This window comes from Crocodylus siamensis, chromosome 5 (genome assembly GCF_052110815.1).
Source record: "Crocodylus siamensis isolate JL-2025a chromosome 5, ASM5211081v1, whole genome shotgun sequence".
NCBI classification, from domain to species: domain Eukaryota; kingdom Metazoa; phylum Chordata; order Crocodylia; family Crocodylidae; genus Crocodylus; species Crocodylus siamensis.
Window position 1 is genome coordinate 38,479,631 of NC_143399.1, and position 19,208 is coordinate 38,498,838.

Below are 19,208 nucleotides of genomic sequence, written 5' to 3' on the forward strand. Positions count from 1 at the left end.
CATGCATCGGCCTGGTATAGCAGTACTTCCAGGAGCGGTGCAATAAACAAACAAAATAATGCATTTCCCAGCGGCCCCCGCGGAGCAGCGTTTTCGTTCGCCGCGGAAAAACGCGGGTCAAAGAGGAAACGGGGTGTGAGGCGCAGGCTTCGGGCGCTGGGTTTACAGCAGGGCAGGGGGGTTGGGGTTAGCGTGGCCCCGCTCGCAGGAGCGGGACAGCCAGGAGATGCTGCTCAGGGGCGGCCGCGCCGCTTGGGAGCCTGAGCCCGGGGTGCCACAGGCGTCCCCTCCCTCGCATCGCCCGCAAGAGTTGGAGCTGCCGCAGCTGCAGCGCTCCGGCCTGGTCAGGACGGGGGCAGCTGGGGGGCAGGGGCCTGCGGGTCGGGAGTGAAGGGTACTGGCAGGGGATATGAGTCGGGAGGGAGGGGCATCGGCAGAGCCCGGGGGGTTGGGAGGATTGCCCCCCACCCCAGCATCATACCCCCACTCCCCCAGGTGCTCTATTTTTTTATTTTTGGACCTGGAAATGTGGTAACCATAGTTATGAATTCCGCCGTCGCAGTGCATCATGGGAAAGGGAGTCACTTCTCTTTCTCTTCTCTTCCAACCTGCTTCAGGGCATCATGGGCAATGCAGTTGCCCCCCCCATCCGTGAAATTCTGGGGTAGGGGGAGTAGGGGTGTGACGCAGTGCATCTTGGGAAATGGAGTCCGTAATTGCCTAGCTACCGAGCATCATTGGTGTGGGGAGTCACTTGTGCAAGATAGGAAAGAGAGTCCTACCCCCTCGTCCATCCACTGCGTGGGACTTGCCCAGAGCATCATGGGAGAATGAGCAGCTGGACGTCACAGCTGTATACCATGGGAAAGGGAGTCCCTTCTTGCCCACCACTGTGGGGCATTATGGGAAATGGAATCCCTTCCCCCCCCCCACACCTGTTGGGGCATCACAGGAGAGGGTGTGCAGGAGATGCATGGCATGGGTTATGGATTCTCTCACCCTGCCCATGGGGCATCTTGGAAAATGGAGTTTACCTCTTCCCCCTGCCCCAGGAGCTGCCCTTGCTTTTGCAAAGCATGCTGGAAATAGTCCCCAGGCAATTTGGCCATGGGGCCTTAGGGTAGCAGAGCACTGTCCACTGCCACTTCTCCTCACTCTGATGCCCCATTGTATTGTGGGTGTAGAGCCCCCAACCCAGAAGCAACCTGGGGAATGGAGTGTGCTGGCTTGTTGCATCAGGAGAACAGAGGCCCCCGCCCCAGAATTATCATGGGAAATAGAGTCCAGCTAGTTCAGAGGTGGGCAAAATGCAGCCCATGGGCCACATGTGGCTCACCAAGCCATTCTATCTGGCTTGCGGGGCCCCTAAAAAATTTAGAAAATTAATATTTATCTGCCCCTGACTGCCTGTCATGTGGTCCTCAATGGCTTGCCAAAACTCAGTAAGCGGCCCTCCGCCTGAAATAATTAGCCTCCCCTGAGCTAGCTCCTGCAGTGCATCCTGGGAGTCTGAGCCTAGGAAACCTCCCATCCTTGGGCACCTTAGTGGGCTGCAGCTTTGTGGCTCCACATTGCTTTAGGCTGATTCCTAGTGCACCATCCCTGTCCCACTGGCAGCAGCCTGCATTCTCTCCTGTCCCCTTCCAGCATCTCTTACTGCCAGCAGCCTTGGCCCCCAGATCTTAGCATTCATGGGAAACAAAGCAAAACTCCTTTCCCACTTCCTGGGGGTGACAGACATGCAGTGCCTGCCTGAATCTACAGGGAGCCTGGGCCCATTGCTGAGCAAGCTGGGTCAAGCCCTGTGCATTTTTACAAGGGGCTTATTCAAAGTCCTGATCCCTCTGTATGTTACTGCGGTGCCAGTATGCTGGAGAGGGCAGGTGAGGCTGACCTGTGAAGAGCTGCCTTTACTCTGACACTGCCTTCTGGTGGCAATTATGGGATCCCTGGGGACAGCACAAGCCTTTGTTTCCTTCCACCCTCCAACTAGTGACCCTAGGAACTGCCTAACAGCATCAGACTTCCATGTACTAAGGGAGGGGTGGCTGTGGAGCCCACCTGATCCCTCCTAGCCTGTTGTTAGAGCCTAGAGATCTGCCACTAAGCTGCAGTCAGCTCCCAAGTGGGTGGGGCTTATTTTAGGGTGACAGGCCCTGCTGCGTAGTGGGAGGAGGGGAGCAATGGGAGGTGGGCAGCTGGAAGCAGCTTACGTCTGTGTGGGGGCAGAAATGTGTGTGTGATGGACAGCGGGGAAGATGTGCCTGTGGCAGAGAAGAGGCTTGGAGGGGAATTATTTTTTGGGGGGGGACGACGACCTAGAAGAGAATTAAGTGTCAGGGGCCCGTCTGCCTAGGGGGGTTTTGTGTGAAGCCACACACACACACACCTCCCCCCTCAATATGCATACGCAGCTCCCTCCCTTGCTCCACAAACCAGACCGAGGCTCCATCCATGAACCAAGGGCAAGGGAGATGTTTTATTACATGGCCCAGGTAGTTGGACACAGGACACAGCTCACACCAGTTGCCTGATTTTCCAGATCACACAGGGCAGGATCTCCATGCCAGCAGGGGCCAGGGTGGGTGAAAGTCAAGGAGGGGATCATCTGGTTGGATGCAGGAGGGAAGGGTGGCAGGGACGGTCTGCCAGAGGGTCTGGCATTTATTTCCAGCGGCCTCCAAAACGACCCTTGCCAGGCACCTTTTTGCTATGGAGAGAAAGGGGAGGGTTAGAACAGACCTCAAGGCCCCCAGATTCCTGTTCCCCAAGCACACCATTGCCCCAGCCCAACCCTGGGCCCAGCTGATCTCAGCATCTTCCCCAGAGCAAGCTGGTTTTGGTTGTCTAAACCCTCTGGCCTCACCAAGCTCATCAGTATCAGCCCATCTCCTCCTTCCCTCATGGGAGAAAGGGTTTGTGGGGGGGTTGGTCTCTGGCTTGGGTGGTCCCACACACAACAGTGTGTCCTTGTTGTGAGCATGCTGGGCTGCATTAGGAGAAGAGCAGCCAAGAGATCAAGGGAAGCGATTCTTCCCTTCTGTTCAGCACTGGTGAGGCCACATCTGGAGTACTGTGTCCAGTTTTGTGCCCCCTACTACAGAAAGGATGTGGACAAACTGGAGGGAGTCCAGTGGAGGGTGACAAAAATGGTGAAGGGACTGAGGGAAATCATGTATATGAGGAGAGGTTGAGGGAACTGTGTTTATTTAGTCTGGAGAAGAGAAGACTGAGTGGGGATTTAATAGTAGCCTTCAACTACCTGAAGGGGGGGATCAAAAGAGGATGGAGCTGGACTGTTCTCAGTGATGGCAGATGACAGAAAAAGGAGCAATGGGCTCAAGTTGTAGCAAGGGAAGTTTAGGTTAGATATTAGGAAGAACTTTCCACTAGGAGGGTAGTAAAACACTGGAACAGATTACCCAGAGAGGTTGTGGACTCCATACTTGGAGGTTTTTAAGACCCGGCTAGACAAAGCCTTTACTGGGGTGATCTAGTTGGGGATGGTCCTGCTTTGAGCAGGAGGTTGGACTAGATGAGCTCCTGAGGTCCTTTCCAACCCTCATTTTCTATGATTCTATACTCTCCCATAGAGAGGGAACAGCTACATTGCAACTACTCACAATTTCTGAGCATGGCTGATGCGGTTGTACAGGACATTTATCTGCAGAGTGGGGAAAAATGCAAGATGCGTGGGATTGCCTCACAGAGCCTGCCCCATCTCCAGAGCCAGTCCCTTCTCACAGGGCCAGATTAGAGCCAGTGCCCCCTAAAGGGGGCAAGGCCCCATGCCCATTCCCCATCCCCTTCACCTCATATTTCTGGCGCCTGAGTTTTTCCATGAGGTCAAACTTCTCTGATTCCAGCTGGTAAATCCAGTCATGCATCTCCTTGGCTTTTGTCCTGTGTGGACAGACAGGGATGCTGTAAGGGTCATGGTGCTGGCTGACTAACACTGCTCCCCTTTCACACCATATCCAGTCAAGGACTGTTGACCCCAAAACATAATGGGAATGGAGCCATGGATGGCATGAGGGAGCAGTGACTACTGTACCCAAGGCAGCCCGAGAGAGAGAGTGCAAGGAAGCCCAAAGGACTGTGGGAACTGGAAGTGTGGGCCTGGTCCTAGGTAGTGGTGTCTATTAAGCCCCGTTGGTCATTGGGATCCCAGCGATGAACCTCATGGGACATCGCAGCAGAGGCAGTGCAATGTAACAGCCACCACTACGCCTGGGGAATCATGAATAATGGAAGCCAAGCCTAGAGCATGATGGGAAATAGGGTGCAGTGGTCAATGAGCCCATGACAGTGTAGAGCATCATGGGAAGCAAAGTCCACTCAATGCCACACCCCGCCCCCTCCAACCCCCAGGCACCTGAGCTCATCCTCCCTCATGTGCTCAATGCTCAGGGGTTTCCGTCTCTCAGACAGGATGCGAATCTTCATCTCCCGGCCTGTCTGGCGCTTGCCCCGCTTCTGCTCGGCCTGGGAAAAGGAGGACAGGAGGCTCATAGCAATACTGGAGCTGCTGGGATGCGGCCACCTCTGAGGTAGAGCTGGTTGGGAGGCTGGTTATACAGGGACTGCTCATCTGGACCAGTGCTGAGATGCAACCACCTCTGGGGTAGAGCACATCAGGAGCTGTTTATACCCCTCAGCAAGGCCAGGGGGTGTCTTCCCAGCTCCTGTGCCTCCCTTACCTTTGCAAGGTAGCCCCCAAAGTGGGGCATGTTGGAGAGCACCTTCTTCTTCTTGGCATCATCTTCAGCCCGCTTCTTGGCCTCCTCTTCCTCCTTGCGCATCTTCTCCTCCTGCACCAGGGGAAGCAGATCCATCAGCCTCCAAGTACAAGGTGGGGGGGAACAGTGCACAGGGAAGCATCCTGCCCTCCTCCCCCAGCCTGAGATATGGGGCAACAGACAGGGGGGGTGGGGTGGCCTGTACCGCTAGCCGGGCCTGGCGCTCACGCTCCTTCTCCGTCCGGGTTCGCACCTGCTCGTTCCTTTCCGAACGGCGTCGGTCCTATAGGGCAGGGGGTGGGGGTGGGCACCATACCCCCATCCCTGCAGAACCCAGCTCCCAACCTTGCCAAGGACTGCCACCCTCCCCCACCAGCCCTGCCATGCCTCACAGCTCAGTTAGTCCCAGCCACCTCTCACCACCCTCACACTTACCTGGGTCCCTACAATCCCCCCCATGTGCCTCATGACCCCCTGCCTCCTGCTTGCCACAACCCTCTGCCTTCCCAGGTCCCCAGCCCTCCTTGCTTCCCACAGCCCCAGTCCTCATGTCTGTGGTACCAGCTGCACCATAGTCCCCTGCTGCCCCTGCACACCCAAGACCTTTCCCAGGTCTGTGCTCCCTATTTCCCACAATTCCCTACATTTCTCAGCCTTCATGTTGCCACCCCCTCCCCCCCCAATGCATCTGGGTCATTTGCCCCCCATCTCCTGTGCTCATCCAGGCCCCCTGTGCTCCCTGCCCAAATACCCCCTGACTCCTCTGCCCCCTCCAATACGACCTGCCCCACAGACCCTCCCACAATCCTCTGCCCCAGGCACCCACGATCCTCTCCATCAGGGCAACGAGCTCTTCCTCCTCCTTCTTCCGCTGCTCAAAGTGGGCATCGATGAGGCCCTGCAGCTCCAGCAGGTCTTTCTCCATGCGCTTGCGGTGAATGTCCTGCAGAATGTCCTGCTATCAGCCAGCAGCCACCCCAGCAGCTTTGGCAGGAGGGAGGGAGCACTGGAGCAAGAGCCCCCCACAAAGGGGAGGGACTCATCATTATACTGGGGCCAACCCCACCCAGGGAGACTGTCCCCCCCATCCAGTCTGCACCTCCCAGAAGAGTACCCCCTGCTCAGCTCCCACCCCACTGCCCGCAGGATAGTGTCTCTTGCCCTGCTCTCCACAATCTAGCTGCTGGCAGTCCAGTGCCCCCTGCCCAGCCCCATCCTAAGCCATGCAGCATGGAGCCCCCACACTTAGCCCCTGCCCCACTCCCCCCACCCCAACAGACCAGCAGGACATCCCACAAGGAACTCACATCAAAATCAACCCTTTCACCTTCTGGGATCTTTGGAGGGGCCAGCTGGGGTACCACTGGTCTGTCAGGGGAGAGAAGCTGGCTTAATACCCACAAAGCTTGAAATGCTGAGGACTGTTACAGGCTCAAAACCTTTGTCTGGCACTGAGATGTGGCTATGTCTGGAGTGGAGCATTCTGGAGGAGCAGCTTATATAAGGCGTCCTTGCCACATGCTGAGCTGCAGTCATCTCTGGGGTGGGCCCTGCTGAGGGCTGGTTACACAGAGCCTCCTTGCCTGCCCCTGATATGCGACCGCTTCTGGGGTAGAGTGTGTTAGGGGCTATTTATACAGGGACCCTCACTGTGGTGGAATCAGCCCTGGGCTGGGGGGGCCAGCTCCCGCCACAGCTGCCCCCGCCCCTGCCCTGTCTCGATACGTCCTGTGTGGGAGGACTGGAAGGTGGGATTTCCCTATCCCCATCTTACCTGGGCTTGGGGCGCTCTTCCTCTGCAAAAGGAAGAAAAGAGAGAAGCCATTAACAGATGCAAAGAGAGTAGTAGCTCAGACATGTTGCGGGGGGGGGGGGGCTGGAAAACACATGGAGTTCTACCCCCTAGGACCTGGCTTGTAGTAAGACCCCCCCCCTCCCCCTGCCAAGCTGTCCACTGTGCCCAATCCAGATGTTCATGCTGGGGGGGTGGGGGGGCAGAATTTGGAGGGCCTCAGAGAGTCCATGGATGGCTCTGCTCCTCCTCAGCGTGGGCTCAGGGGGGCCAGTCCTGGCTGCTGAAAAAATAGGGGAAAAGGGAAAAACAGAATAAATTGTTTTCCTAAAAAGAGAAAAGAAAAGCGTCAGGCTTGGATGTCAGGTGGCCCCAGAGGAGGAGGGGCACCAGAAGCAGGTGCCCCTGGCATCTCATGGAGTTTGGCAGAGAAGGGGATGGAAATAAAAAGCGGGGGGGCGGGAGGATTTTGGAGGGCATAATGGGAGTAAAAGACCCTGTCCCAGGAGGGGAGGCTTGGTGACACTGGATTAGAGAGGGGTGGAGTTGAGGAAATCTCCCAGAAAGGGGCTGTGGTGGGGGAGAGAGAGAGATCATGTCTAATCATGTCAGTGTGTATGTGAGGAGAGGTCTGGCAGTGAGCTTGTGTGTTTGTGTGATGCTGCAGTGATTGTGTGTTTTGGGGGGAGGCCTGACAGTGAAACTGTGTGTGTGATCCTGTAATGATGTGTGTGTGCATCTGTGAGAGAGGGAAGTATGGCAGTGAGATTGTGTGTGTGTGATCCTGATCCTGCACTGGCTGCATGTGTGTAGTGGGGAGGCCTGGCAATGAGACTGTATGTGTGATCCCCCAATGACACACTGTGTGGGGGGAGGTCTGGCAGTGAGACTGTGGGTGTGTGTGCACGCCTGTGATTTGTCAGGGATGCGCTCTCAGTGCAAGGGCAAGTTATGCAGTGTGTGGATGTTTAATTCTGTAAGGACGCAGTATGTGTGTATGTGCATGCACACGCACGCAATTCTGCAGTAACTCAATGTGTGAGATGTAACCACCTACCCATTTTGCAAGGAGGTAGGGTGTGCATGTTTCATACTGCAGTGCTGCCATATCCATGTGTGTGACTCTGCAGTATGTGCATTTAAATCTGCAATGATAGAGTAATGCAGTGTGTGCTTGTTTCATCTTGCAGTTATGCAACTTGTACTTGAGTGTGATTTTGCTCTTACGTAACGTGTAAGAGATCCTGCAGGGACACAGTGAGCATGTGTGTGTATAAGTGTATATGTGCCCCTTGTAGGGACAGTGTGTGTGTGTGTGTGTGTGTGTGTGTGTGTGTGTGTGTGTGTGTGTGTGTGTCCCTGCAGTGCCACCACCCACAGCCAGCAGACCTCCCTGCCCCCTCCAAGCTCCCTGCCCCTGGGCTGCTTGTGAGTGGTTTTAGGCGGTTCAAGCTGGGCAGTCGGTTCCTCTATACGTACAGATCGCATAGAGCTCATATACATTCAGCACCCATAGGAGCCCCCCCTTTACTCACTCCATAGTTGGGGGTGGCTCTGGCCTGTCCTTGGATGTGGGGTAGGGAGGCTGAGATCTGGACTGCCCCCTCAGCCCCCGTTGAATGTATATCAGTTCACAGCCATGCAGGGAGGTACCGAACGGTATCCCATACGCTGAGCGTATAGATACGTTCTGCCCCTCTAGGCCCTGAGCTGTCACATGACCCAGCTGTGGATACATGGGGAGCACACACCATGCCACACATGTATCGGGACATGTGACACGCAGGCCACACACAGGAGTCATGGGAGCCAGTGTATGTCCCAGCTGGGGGTAAGGTGGAGGGGAAGGCAGGGACCCTGCCAGGCTCTACTGAGACACCATGGGATGCCCTAGGCTGGCAGAGCAGGGTGCTCCCAGAACAGGAGGTGCCCTAGGGAGCGCATTGCCACCCACAGGCCCCCAAGACACCATAATCCCTGTTGAGAACCAGCAATGTCTGTCTGTCCATCTGAACCTCTGGCCATCCATCCCTATAGGCCCCCTCTGTCTGTCTGTCTATCCATCCCCATTTACCTCAACCATTCATTCATCCATCCAACCCTATCCACCCAGCCACCCTATATACACCTCTCTCTAACTCTCTTCTACCATCTATCCCAGTGGTTTTTAACATTTCTGGGCTTGAGTTCTGGATTCAAGGTCTCCCTCCCTGGTCCATCACTTTTGGGAATGGAGTGACACCCAATTTCAAAAACTAACTTATGTATTACAGTGCCTACTTCTTTGAAGAGGGGTTGAGCAGTGGGGGTGGAGGAATGGCCAAGCAGGGATAAATCTAAGCTTGTGCTTATCTGCTGATCTCACACCTCCTGGCACCCTTCAAAGGATCTCGTGGCACCCTAGCCCTCTCCCTCTCCCTCTCCCTCTTTTTCCCCCTCTATCTGCATGCCTAGAAGGGGAAGTGATTGTACTGGGAAACCTGGGACAGAGGATGCCTTCTTCTTCAAGGCACTTTGCCCTGGGGGGTCCTATCCAGCCATGTGAAAGTGGGGGTACAATCCCACCCCCCTCCCAAGCTATTTCTTCAAGGAGGAAGGGAAGCAGGAAATACCTGGCTCTTCAACAGGCTTGGGTTCCTCAGGGGCTGCACACAGCCAGGGATCAGGGAGTCACGGAAAGGGTGGAGGGAAAGGAGGAAGGAAAATTGAAGGGGCCAGGGAAGGTGTTGGTGGGGGAGGGGGTAGATATGGGGTGGTGTGTGGTGTGGAGAGATGGGCAGGGAGGGGGTTGATGAGGGAGGGTAGGAGGGGCAGGTCAGGGAGCAAGTGCGGGAGAGAAACGGAGAGGCAGTAAGACCAAGGCAGTTTAGGGGCTGTTAAGTCTGGTTAGTGGAGGAGGAAGCCCCCCCCCCTTCCCTTCCCAGCCCCCCCAAAAGAGATGCAACACCTCCACACCCATCACCCCCAGAGAATCTCAAGGGGACCCCAAATAGGCAGGGAGGTGTGTGTGGTGGTGGTGGGGTGCTAGCAAGACAGGACCCTACAGTGACTCTGTGGTAGGGGATCCAGGTGAGGGACATGTGAAGTCCCTGTCCTGCCCCCTTCCCAGCAGCCAGAGCCCCAAAGATCTACAAACTGGAAAGGAGAAAGCCTGTGAGTAGAACACAAGGATGGACAAGACAGCAGCCACAAAGAAGACAGAACCCAGGTGCCCAGGCTCCCCACCCCCGGTCTACCTCACCAGACTCCACTCCCTTCCCAAAGCTGGGCAGAACCCAGCCATCAAGGCTTCAGGTCTCCATCCCCTCCTACCCCACTAGACCCTGTTCCCATCATGTTCTTCTGGATTCCAGCTGGGCAGAGCCCTCTCAGTTCCTGACCACCTAAAGGAAAGAAGAAGTCCCCGCTTTTGGGGTGCTGGGATGCTGCTGTCTCACCTTCCTCTTCAGCCTGTTCCTCTTCTTCAGAGAGAGCAGGGGGGAGAGAGAGAGAGAGAGAGAGAGAGAGAGAGAGAGAGAGAGAGAGAGAGAACAAGGTGGGTGAGTGCCAAGACTGTCCAGTGACCATCTTGGGGGGCAGTAGTATGGGGGATTGGACCATAGAGTGGGGGAGAAGGAGGGAGTGTGGGGAGGTCATTTGCCAGGGCTAGGGTGAGTTCTGGGGGGTCATACAGTGGGTCTGAATGTGTTTCAGGAGGTCAGTGAATTTGGGGGTGTTTTGAGGGGATTTTTACTGACTGGGGTCAGTTGGGAGATTGAGGTATGGGGTGAGTTCAAGGACCCAGGGTATCAGCTGATGGGGTCTAAAGGTGGTAACTGCCCTGACATGCCAGTAGCCCTGGGAAGCGAATTAAGCGGTTCTGTACCTTCCCCTCCGGCTTCCTCTTCTGGGGGGAAAAAGAAAATGTTAGAGACAGACAAATGGACAGGTGAGAAGCATCACTAGCTTGGTTTCCCCCAGCAGTGACCATAGGAATCATGGGATGGGGGGTTGGTCTAAGCAGTGGCCGTGTCTATACAGGATGATTTCCTGTAAGTAGACTAATCTACTGTTCAGTTAAGTGTCACCATCAACATGTGCAGGAGCTTAATGCACAGTAAATTAGTCTAGTGTGCAGTAAATTTGCATTTTAAACTCGCATTTGCATTTAATACTATTTGGCTTTACTGTGCAGTAAATGTACTGCACAGTAAGGCCAAATAGCATTAGTTAAATATGTAGATGTGCCCAGTATGGAGAAGCCAGCCAGCCTCACACTGACCTATTCATCTGCCCACCCACTCACACATACGGCATTCACCTGTCTATCTGTCTCTGTGTCCATCTATACCAATTTCCATCCACCCATATATCTATAATCCACCTCCACACAGACCTATGCGTCCAGCCTGCCAGCCAGCCCCACACTGACCATTACCTATCCATCCCACCTTCCATCCCTCCACCCCCATATATCTCCATTCCCACATGCCCCCATATACCCATCATCCTGGGGTCCGACTATAAATATTTATCTGAAGACACAAAATGGACCATTTACAGGGGAACTGGGGGAGGAGAAAATGATTGGCTAAATGATGCAGATGCTTATTAACCACCTATTATTGCTAAGAATGATCAATCCCCATAGTTATATAATTGATCATTAAATATGCACATGCTTGTTATCAATAAGGACTGAATACTGAATTAGTGAATACCGATTAGTATCCAAAAGCCAATGAATCAATAATGAATAATAGCCAGTGAGATAATAATTGATTGATATATATATATCAAACAAGGTGGACAGGTAATTATGAACAATAGTCAAGTAGCAAATAGAGTAAATATTATTAAAATACCAGATGCAAAATAATATTTCCATTATTTTAATTACTGATTTACTAATAGCACATTAATATCAATGTATGATAAATATCTTCATCCAAAATAATTGTATCTTATATTTGTAAAACAAATATTATATATATATATACACACACACACATACACGCACACACCCCATATATATACCCATATATGTGGGGGGGGGTGTTGTGTGTGTGCATATATACATACATATACACATACATATACATACATATACACACATACATATACACACATATACATATACACATACATATACACATACCTATACATATACATACACATACACACATACATATACATACATACACACACATATATATATACACACACACACGCATACACACACACACACACACATTAAATTACATTGTGTTGTGTTGCATTGCATTGTGCTGTATATAGGCAGGTGAGTGGGAGTGGGTGGGCGTGGGGCAGAGCAGGAAGATGTTTCTCATACTGAAATGTGAATGGAGTTGAGAAGGTTGGGAAGCATGGTTGGGATGGACTGGGCCAATGTTCTCATGGGTGATAAGCAGGAAAGTGGGCGTGGTGTGGGCATGGAGTTTTGAAGTTTGGGTTGTCATTAGGGGAGGCTACTGTTGGTATGTATTTGTGTTGTTTGCTCTTGAAAGCTCCTCCGAGTCTTTCTGGATAGGGTGGGATGATGATGATAATTACGATGATGATGATGATAACTACTTTGCATTTTCAGAATATACAGAAACATAGTTAGAATGTGAACCTTACTAATGCATTACTACTACTACTACTATTTAGCAGGTATTAAATCCAAATTAAAAATTGCTTAAGGTTCACATTGTAACTATGTTCCCCCGTACTCTGGATAAGTGCAGAATAGTTATCTGTGGTGATAAGAGAGGACCTGGACTAGAATCTCTGTATTTAAGCTATTTTGATAAATATGATTGTTTGTTAAATACATGTTAGGAGAGCCACAGGTCTGAAGGGCAGAAGTGGGGTGGGGGCCCTCCCATTTCCCACCTAACCCTGCCTCAGCCTTGCTTTAAATCAGCCCAGGGTTGGAGTGAGAGCTGATCTTTTGGAATGAGAACTTGTCTTGACTGAACACATCCCCATGGACAGTGAGGAACAATCTCATTTTAAGTTCATGAGGCAACGGCCCATGGTTCCATCATCTCCTCCTTCTTAGGCAGCTGTAATATGATCCCTAAATGATGATTGGGTATGGGGGGTGTTAAACCAGAGCAAACCAGTTCATTAGTTATGGATTAATAGTTATTATCATCACCATTATTCAAAGCAAGGCCAAAGCAGAGTGAGGTGGGACCCACAGAAGACCCACCACTCCTTCCACACTTCAGACCTCCTAACATGCATTGAACAAATGATTGTATTTATCAAAATAGCTTAAATGCAGATTCCAGCCTGCATCTTCTCTTATCACCAGCAACAACTGCTCTACATTTCCAGAATATGTGGGAACAAAATTATAATCTGAACCTTTAGCAATTCTGAATTTGGTTTTAATAGTTGCTAAATAATAGTGGTAATAATTGTAATGATAAGAAGAATGCATTAGTACTATTTAGCAGCTATTAAAGTAAATTTAAATATTGCTTATGGTTCACATTATAGCTATTTTTCTGTATATTCTGAAACTGCAAAGTAGCTGTCGTTGTCATCTTCACAATCATAACTGTATTATTATCATCATCACTGTGCTTTGGGCCCTTTGGGCCAGGGCTTCCATGGGGCAAGATTAATCACGGGGGGGAACCTTTGGGTTTGCAGCAGACGCTCATGGGTTTGGAGTAGACACTCATGGGTTTCTTTTATACTGGATGATCTCCTTTGCTCCAGCAGCTCCTGCAGTCAGGGTGGTTCCAAACTTACCAGCACCTGCCTTTCCTTTGGATTAAACCAGCAAGGCCAAGAGGGCGACACTTGTGTGTATGTAGTTCAATGTCTTCATATGTACTGCCCAGGCTTTTGTGCCCTGGAGAGGTCACTCAAGCTTCACTTTATTTTCAAGCAAGGATTACGTTCAGTGAGCTGATGTCTCACTCAAAGTAATTCTGCTGTCTCACAAGACAGATCCTACTACTACTACATTATCATCAACAACATTATTATTGTTGCTGTTGTTATTTTTGCAGTTATTATTGATAATTTCATCCCATTCACTTTTTTATTTCTTAGAAATATTTTAGACAAATTTAAGTAATATTTAAACACAGTGTATAGGTAGTATTAGTCAACGTTAAATGACACACAGCATTATTATGCTATATTCTAACATTAAATGACACACAGCATTATTATGCTATATTCTAAATGTCATGTAATATATTGCATATAACATATACCATAATTATTCGCATGCCATGTACCCTCAAATAAGAGAAGCATGCAGTGTTGGGAAGGTAGAATGAAGAAAAAAAAATTTCCTTTTAGCCAAACTGCCCAGAATCAGTTTCCTCATGTAAGACATAGACCCTAATTTTTTATCACTAATTTTAGGGGAGGAAAAAAGTGCATGCAGTATGTGACTATGTAAGGTATAGTACATATTGCATTATATCATAGATTATCACTATAATTATTATCATTAGTATCATCTTGCTAATTACATTATTGGAGATGAAAGCACTGACCCTTCCTTCCCCATCATGCATCCTACTAGTGGGTAATTAGCCATCAGTGATTAATGGCCAACAGCTAACAAATAGCCATCACAAGTGGGCCCTTCATGCAGCTGTCCTGCACTTCCATTGTGCCTGATGACAGGCTGTCTGAGCTGAACCAGTAGGCAGTAATTCTGAGATATGGCTTTCCAGGAAACCATCTCCCTGGGTACTGAGGGGTGATTCTTGATTAGCAACATGTACTGATATCTACTAAAGGTGGTTTGTTAATAAAAGGGCTTGTGGCTCACTCGTAGTGATGAACTCTGGCATGAAGTGCCCACCATAATAACCCAATAGGCTCCTTCATAATCAGCACAACTGTCACGCAACATTGAGTAAAGAGCAATTAAAACTTGTTAATCAGTTCTTAGTCAATGAATAAAACACAGTTACAGTCTAATTGCTCAAGAACAGCAACCTGTGGTCAAGCATTAATGTGTAATGCCTGCAAAGAAAGGGCTGGAGGATCTTCTCTCATCAGAGACATGCTCCCCGTGGGGTTAGAGATGGAAACCCAATGACTGATAATCATGACTTGTTAATAAAGAGGGACAAAGAAGGACGCAAAAAGAGGAGAGAGTCTCCTACCTTCCTGCTGTTCCCTGCAACATGGAGAAGGTGAGAGAGAGAAGTCATTGTTGCACATTAGTATAGCTAGCTCCTGTCTCCACAGGGCCTGGATTCCAAAGGTGTTGCCTATCTTCATAGAAATCATAAAGAAGTCTGGCTGGAAGGGACCTCCAGAGGTCATCTAGTCCAACCTCTGCCTGAGGCAGGATCATTCCATAGTCTTCCCATGACTAGGATCCCAAGGGCTGCCCAGACCACCCAGCCCATGGTGGAAGCACTGGCTGGTTCAGGGGGTAGGAATGGAGCTGGAACTTTCCCCTCTAGGGGGTGAAAGTCCCACTACAACCCCCAGGCAGGGGCACTGGCTGGCTCAGGGCGAGGGCAGACATTTACTTACTCATATTCCACTTCTTCAGACATGGTGGCAGTGGGCAGGGGTCACCTGCAGAGGGAAAAACACATGGCGGTGAGCCCTTTGGGGGGCTGCTGGGGCAGGTTCAGGACTAAAGCATTCTGGGAAGGAAGGACACACAGTTGGCGCCAACAGTAAAGAATGAATTAGGTCCCAGATATGCTAACCCACTCACTTGAGTCTCTAGCAGCCCCTCCTGCTCCTGCAAGGGGAAAATTCATAATGGTGCCCAAAACCCCTTCATCCTGACCCTCAGCTGTACCAACCCACCCCTTAGCTCCCTCAGCCCTGTGGGTGCCCCTTGCTCCCATCCCACAGCCCTCTGCCAGCCTAGCTCTACCCCCCCAGGGCCCAAATCCTAGCTGGGAACAGGTCCAGGCCCCATGCCTTGTCCTGTTTAGGGCATAGATTCCAGTCATGACATGACTGAAGACAAAGACTTTGGGGTGGGGCTGGGATTCTCCTAGGACAATATTTCTGTCACAGGCTATTTTCAGAGGCCTATATCACCATGTGGCAGGGGGCCATGAGGGGAGTGAGGGGTTACACTGAGAAAGGGCTCGAGACAGGTTTCAGCTGTCAGGTGAATTTTTAGGCACCTTTTATTATATGCATTACAGTAGCATCCTCATGATCCCATTGCACTATTAGACCTGGTTTAAGATTTGGGCTGGCAGTGGGGCTGCAGGTCAGGAGTAAGGGGCAACAGCATGGCTGGGAGCCCCAGATCAGGGCTGGGGGTGCTGAGTTGCCGTTGGTGGTGGGGAAAGGCAGGGTGTTGCCCAGCAGCTGCTGGAAGGTCACAGCTATTTTGGGGTCTGGCTGCTATTGTCTTCTCCAGCATTTGTCTCTTAGCAAGTCCCTAAATAAGAGTGACGGGCGATGGATGCCCCCAGCTGGGGTCAGGTCCCCCCCACTGATGACAGCTAAATCCCGCCCCCCCCCTCCAGCCTTCCCCTCACTTCTCCCCACCCGCACTGGGGGCCACAAGGTTGAATTTTGCAAGCTCGTGAAGACCCAAATGAGATCTGGCCTGGCACTGCCCTCTGATCCCTCCCCCACCTGCACTGTGCCCTGTCTCTCCAGCCTGGTGCTAGAGAATTCCCCCACTTCCCCAGCTTCAATCACCTACCAGTCCTGGAGGGCTCTGTGAGCTTAGAGGGCCCTCAGGCCATATGGAGGTGCAAGTGTAGGGGGAGGCAGTGGCAGATCCATGCTGGACTCCCATATCCCTCCTGTGCCCCCCAGCCACTCCCAAGTATCCCAAGTACCCCAGCCCTGCAGCTCCCCCGACCCCATCCCTCTCCCTTGCCCGAGGTTCCCCAGCACTGACTCCAACTCCCCTACCTGTGGCCAGACAGACCGCTCCCGGGTGCTTGGGCTGTGCAGAGTTGCTATCTCTGACAGGGTCTTTATTATGGGGTAACCAGATACTGTCCCCACTCGGTCCAGTATGATTGGCCAAATGAGGTATGACATGGGTGGTGCTGACAGCATCTTCCAATGGGGGATATTCGTATTAATAGGCATAGAGGGAGATGGCTGGATAGATGAAGCAAAGGAGGGGCAATGCTGCAAGCTTCCCCTACAGCAGTGTCCCTCAACACTGAGCTTCCCACACAGCAGTGCCCCCAGCCAGGGATTCCCCTAACTTTGCAAACCTCCCCCTACCAGTACCCCCATCTGGAATCCCACATGTGCTGTGAGCTATCCCAGAGCAGTGCCCCCAGCCCTGTAACACTGGGACTTTCCCCATAAGAGTGCTTCTAATCTGACATCCGTAACAGGGATGGTAGGAGGTGGAATGCAGGCAGGGAGAAAGAATAGATACTGCCGGGCTCAGATCCCATTGTTCCTGGGATGCCTGCCCTGAAATGTCAGAGAAACCAGACACTCTGCAGCTGTTGGAGGGGAGATAAACATAGCCCAGGGGGTCAAGAGTGAGGGGCACCCTCAGAGCAGTGGGGAGCCCAGGACTTGGCTGGCAGGGGACACTTTTCTAGCAAGACTCCATTATTGCCAGGGACAGCATGAACCAGGACTCCTGGGTTCCATCCCAGCTCTGGAAAGGAGCAGGATATGTGGGTTAGAGCAGGGGGCAGAGTGTGAGCCAGGACACCTAGGTTTTATCCCCAGCTTCAGGAGGCAAGTCAGGTCTGGTGGGTGAAAGAGGCCTGGGGGGAGAGGGGAGGGGGGTAGGACTTATTCCTGGGTCCCTGATGTCACCCCTGCCCCGACCTCCAGGCCACCTGTTGCAGTAGTGGGAACATTCCTGAGCTTTGTTCTAAGCTGAGAAGGGTGACAGCACATCTCAGGTTAGGGAGGTATGGCTGGCAAGGACGAGGAGGCCTAGGGGCACAGGAAGAAGCAAGAGTTAAAACATGGATTAGACCTGGACCTGTCCTTTCAGGGGCAGCCTATCTTACGAGAGTCACTCTTCAAAGCTCTGAGAGCTGCATCAAAGCTGTGGCTTTCCCCATCACTGCTGACGGACTCTGATTCTTCAAGGAGGACTGGGTTGACTATGTTCAGCCATGACAGACGCTGTTGAGGGTTTACCTGTTGTGCTAATAACTCTCTGGCTTTGATCTGTTAACAGGCCTTCACTGGTGACTCTCACAAGCTTGGTCTTGACCCCAAACTCCAGAGAGAAGCTGGCTCTTGACCAGCGGTTCTCAACTGGGGTGACTACAGCACCCTGTCAGGAGTGCCACAGCATTGGTACTGCCCCTACAGCCTGATAAAACTGCCCTGGGCACCTTATAAACAGCCAGACTGGGATGGGCTGAGATATGCCCATGCTGCTGCCTGTATTAGGATTATCTGACAAACCAGAAGCAGTTAGGAGTACCTGCTCTTGCCACAGCCCTTCCTGGTGCAGTCCCCCCATGTTCTTCCCAGAAATAGTGGCATACAGGATAGGTCAACCTGTCTACCACATCTCCTAGCAGACAGCCACTGTGGTACACTGAGACAACACAACAGTGGTTCTCAACCATGGTGCACCCCTCTCTTGGAAGTGAACTGCTTCTCCCCACTTTCTCCAAATATCTGTCCCTTCCCTCCAAAATGTGGAGATTTTAGAACAGATGACAGAAAACATGACTAAATGTCAGACAAAGGAAGTGTGGCTTTTTGCTGAAAGAGAGGAGAGAATACGGCTGAAGGCCTCAGTTCTCACTATGAGCCTTTGAGATCTATGTAACACAAATAGTTTCTCTTCCCATTGAATCATCACAGAATCATCACATAGAAGCAGGGCTGGAAGGGACCTCCAGAGGTCATCTAGCCCACTGGCCGGATCCAACCTGCAGATGAACCTGGCACTACCCATGGGATGAAAAGGGTGGGCACCACCTTAGGGCACAGAAATAGGTGAGAGTTTGTCACACGATCAGGCCCCTGAAGCGCTCTACAGCCCTACCCTGACAAAAGAGGATGGCTCCAGAGAACTTTAAAAGTGCTCAATCATGCAACAATCTGAACCCCCATTGCATGAGGGTTCAGATGAAGGTGCTACAAAGCAGAGTGTCAGTGCATGCTGGGAACAGGACTGAGCTGATACAACCCAGCCATTCCCATGTGCTACCTTTAGAATGGAAGGGGGACAAGGAAGAGGAGAGAGTTTTGTCTGGGGTTTGCCCAGCCTGCGCTGGAGGTGGGCAAACCCCAGATGGAGCTCTCTCCACTCCCTTCCTCACCTCCTAGTCTGAAGACAGCACCAGAGCTGAGAGGGTGAGGCAGGGAGCTAGGGGAAAGTGACTGCAGACAGGCAGCTGCTCCAGACTGGAGCTCAATCCTCCATCCCCATGGACCCAACAGTGAATGTCCATTGGGTCCAGAGGATCGCAGTAACCCATGACACTTCCTGCGAAGTGCCATGAGTTACAGCGGGGAGTGCACGTCTGTCACCACCCTTAGACAAACAGTACAGTCAATCCTGACACAACACAAGACATCATACCCAAACCTGCCACAGATAAAGCAGGGAGACCACAGCAGCCATTGTCCTGCTGCTGCAAAAGGTTATTACTATATACTCAAGAGATCCTAGATAGAGGCCATGCCCCCACTACAGAGGAAGGCAAACCCCCCATAGTCTGCACCAATCTGACCAGGGGATAAAATTCCTTCTTGACCCTAGCTATGGC

General features: G+C 51.6%; 1 protein-coding gene across 2 annotated transcripts; it reads right to left on the reverse strand.

Moving 5' to 3' along the window:
* Nucleotides 1-2,453: 2,453 nt before the first annotated feature.
* On the reverse strand, nucleotides 2,454-16,420 carry TNNT1 (troponin T1, slow skeletal type). 2 transcript variants are annotated; one of them, XM_090048600.1, is made up of 15 exons: nucleotides 16,405-16,420; nucleotides 15,043-15,087; nucleotides 14,664-14,775; nucleotides 10,397-10,417; nucleotides 9,969-9,992; nucleotides 9,144-9,176; nucleotides 6,514-6,535; nucleotides 6,047-6,107; nucleotides 5,566-5,682; nucleotides 4,945-5,022; nucleotides 4,701-4,811; nucleotides 4,376-4,485; nucleotides 3,813-3,903; nucleotides 3,624-3,664; nucleotides 2,454-2,710 (listed from the first exon to the last, which is right to left on the reverse strand). In XM_090048600.1, the coding sequence occupies exons 3-15, from the start codon at nucleotides 14,719-14,721 to the stop codon at nucleotides 2,665-2,667; spliced, it is 813 nt and encodes a 270-aa protein (XP_089904726.1). In that variant the 5' UTR covers nucleotides 14,722-14,775; nucleotides 15,043-15,087; nucleotides 16,405-16,420; the 3' UTR covers nucleotides 2,454-2,664. The 2 variants fall into 2 exon arrangements, with proteins under 2 accessions (XP_089904726.1, XP_089904727.1); XM_090048601.1 differs by lacking the exon at nucleotides 9,144-9,176.
* Between the last annotated feature and the right edge of the window lie 2,788 nt (nucleotides 16,421-19,208).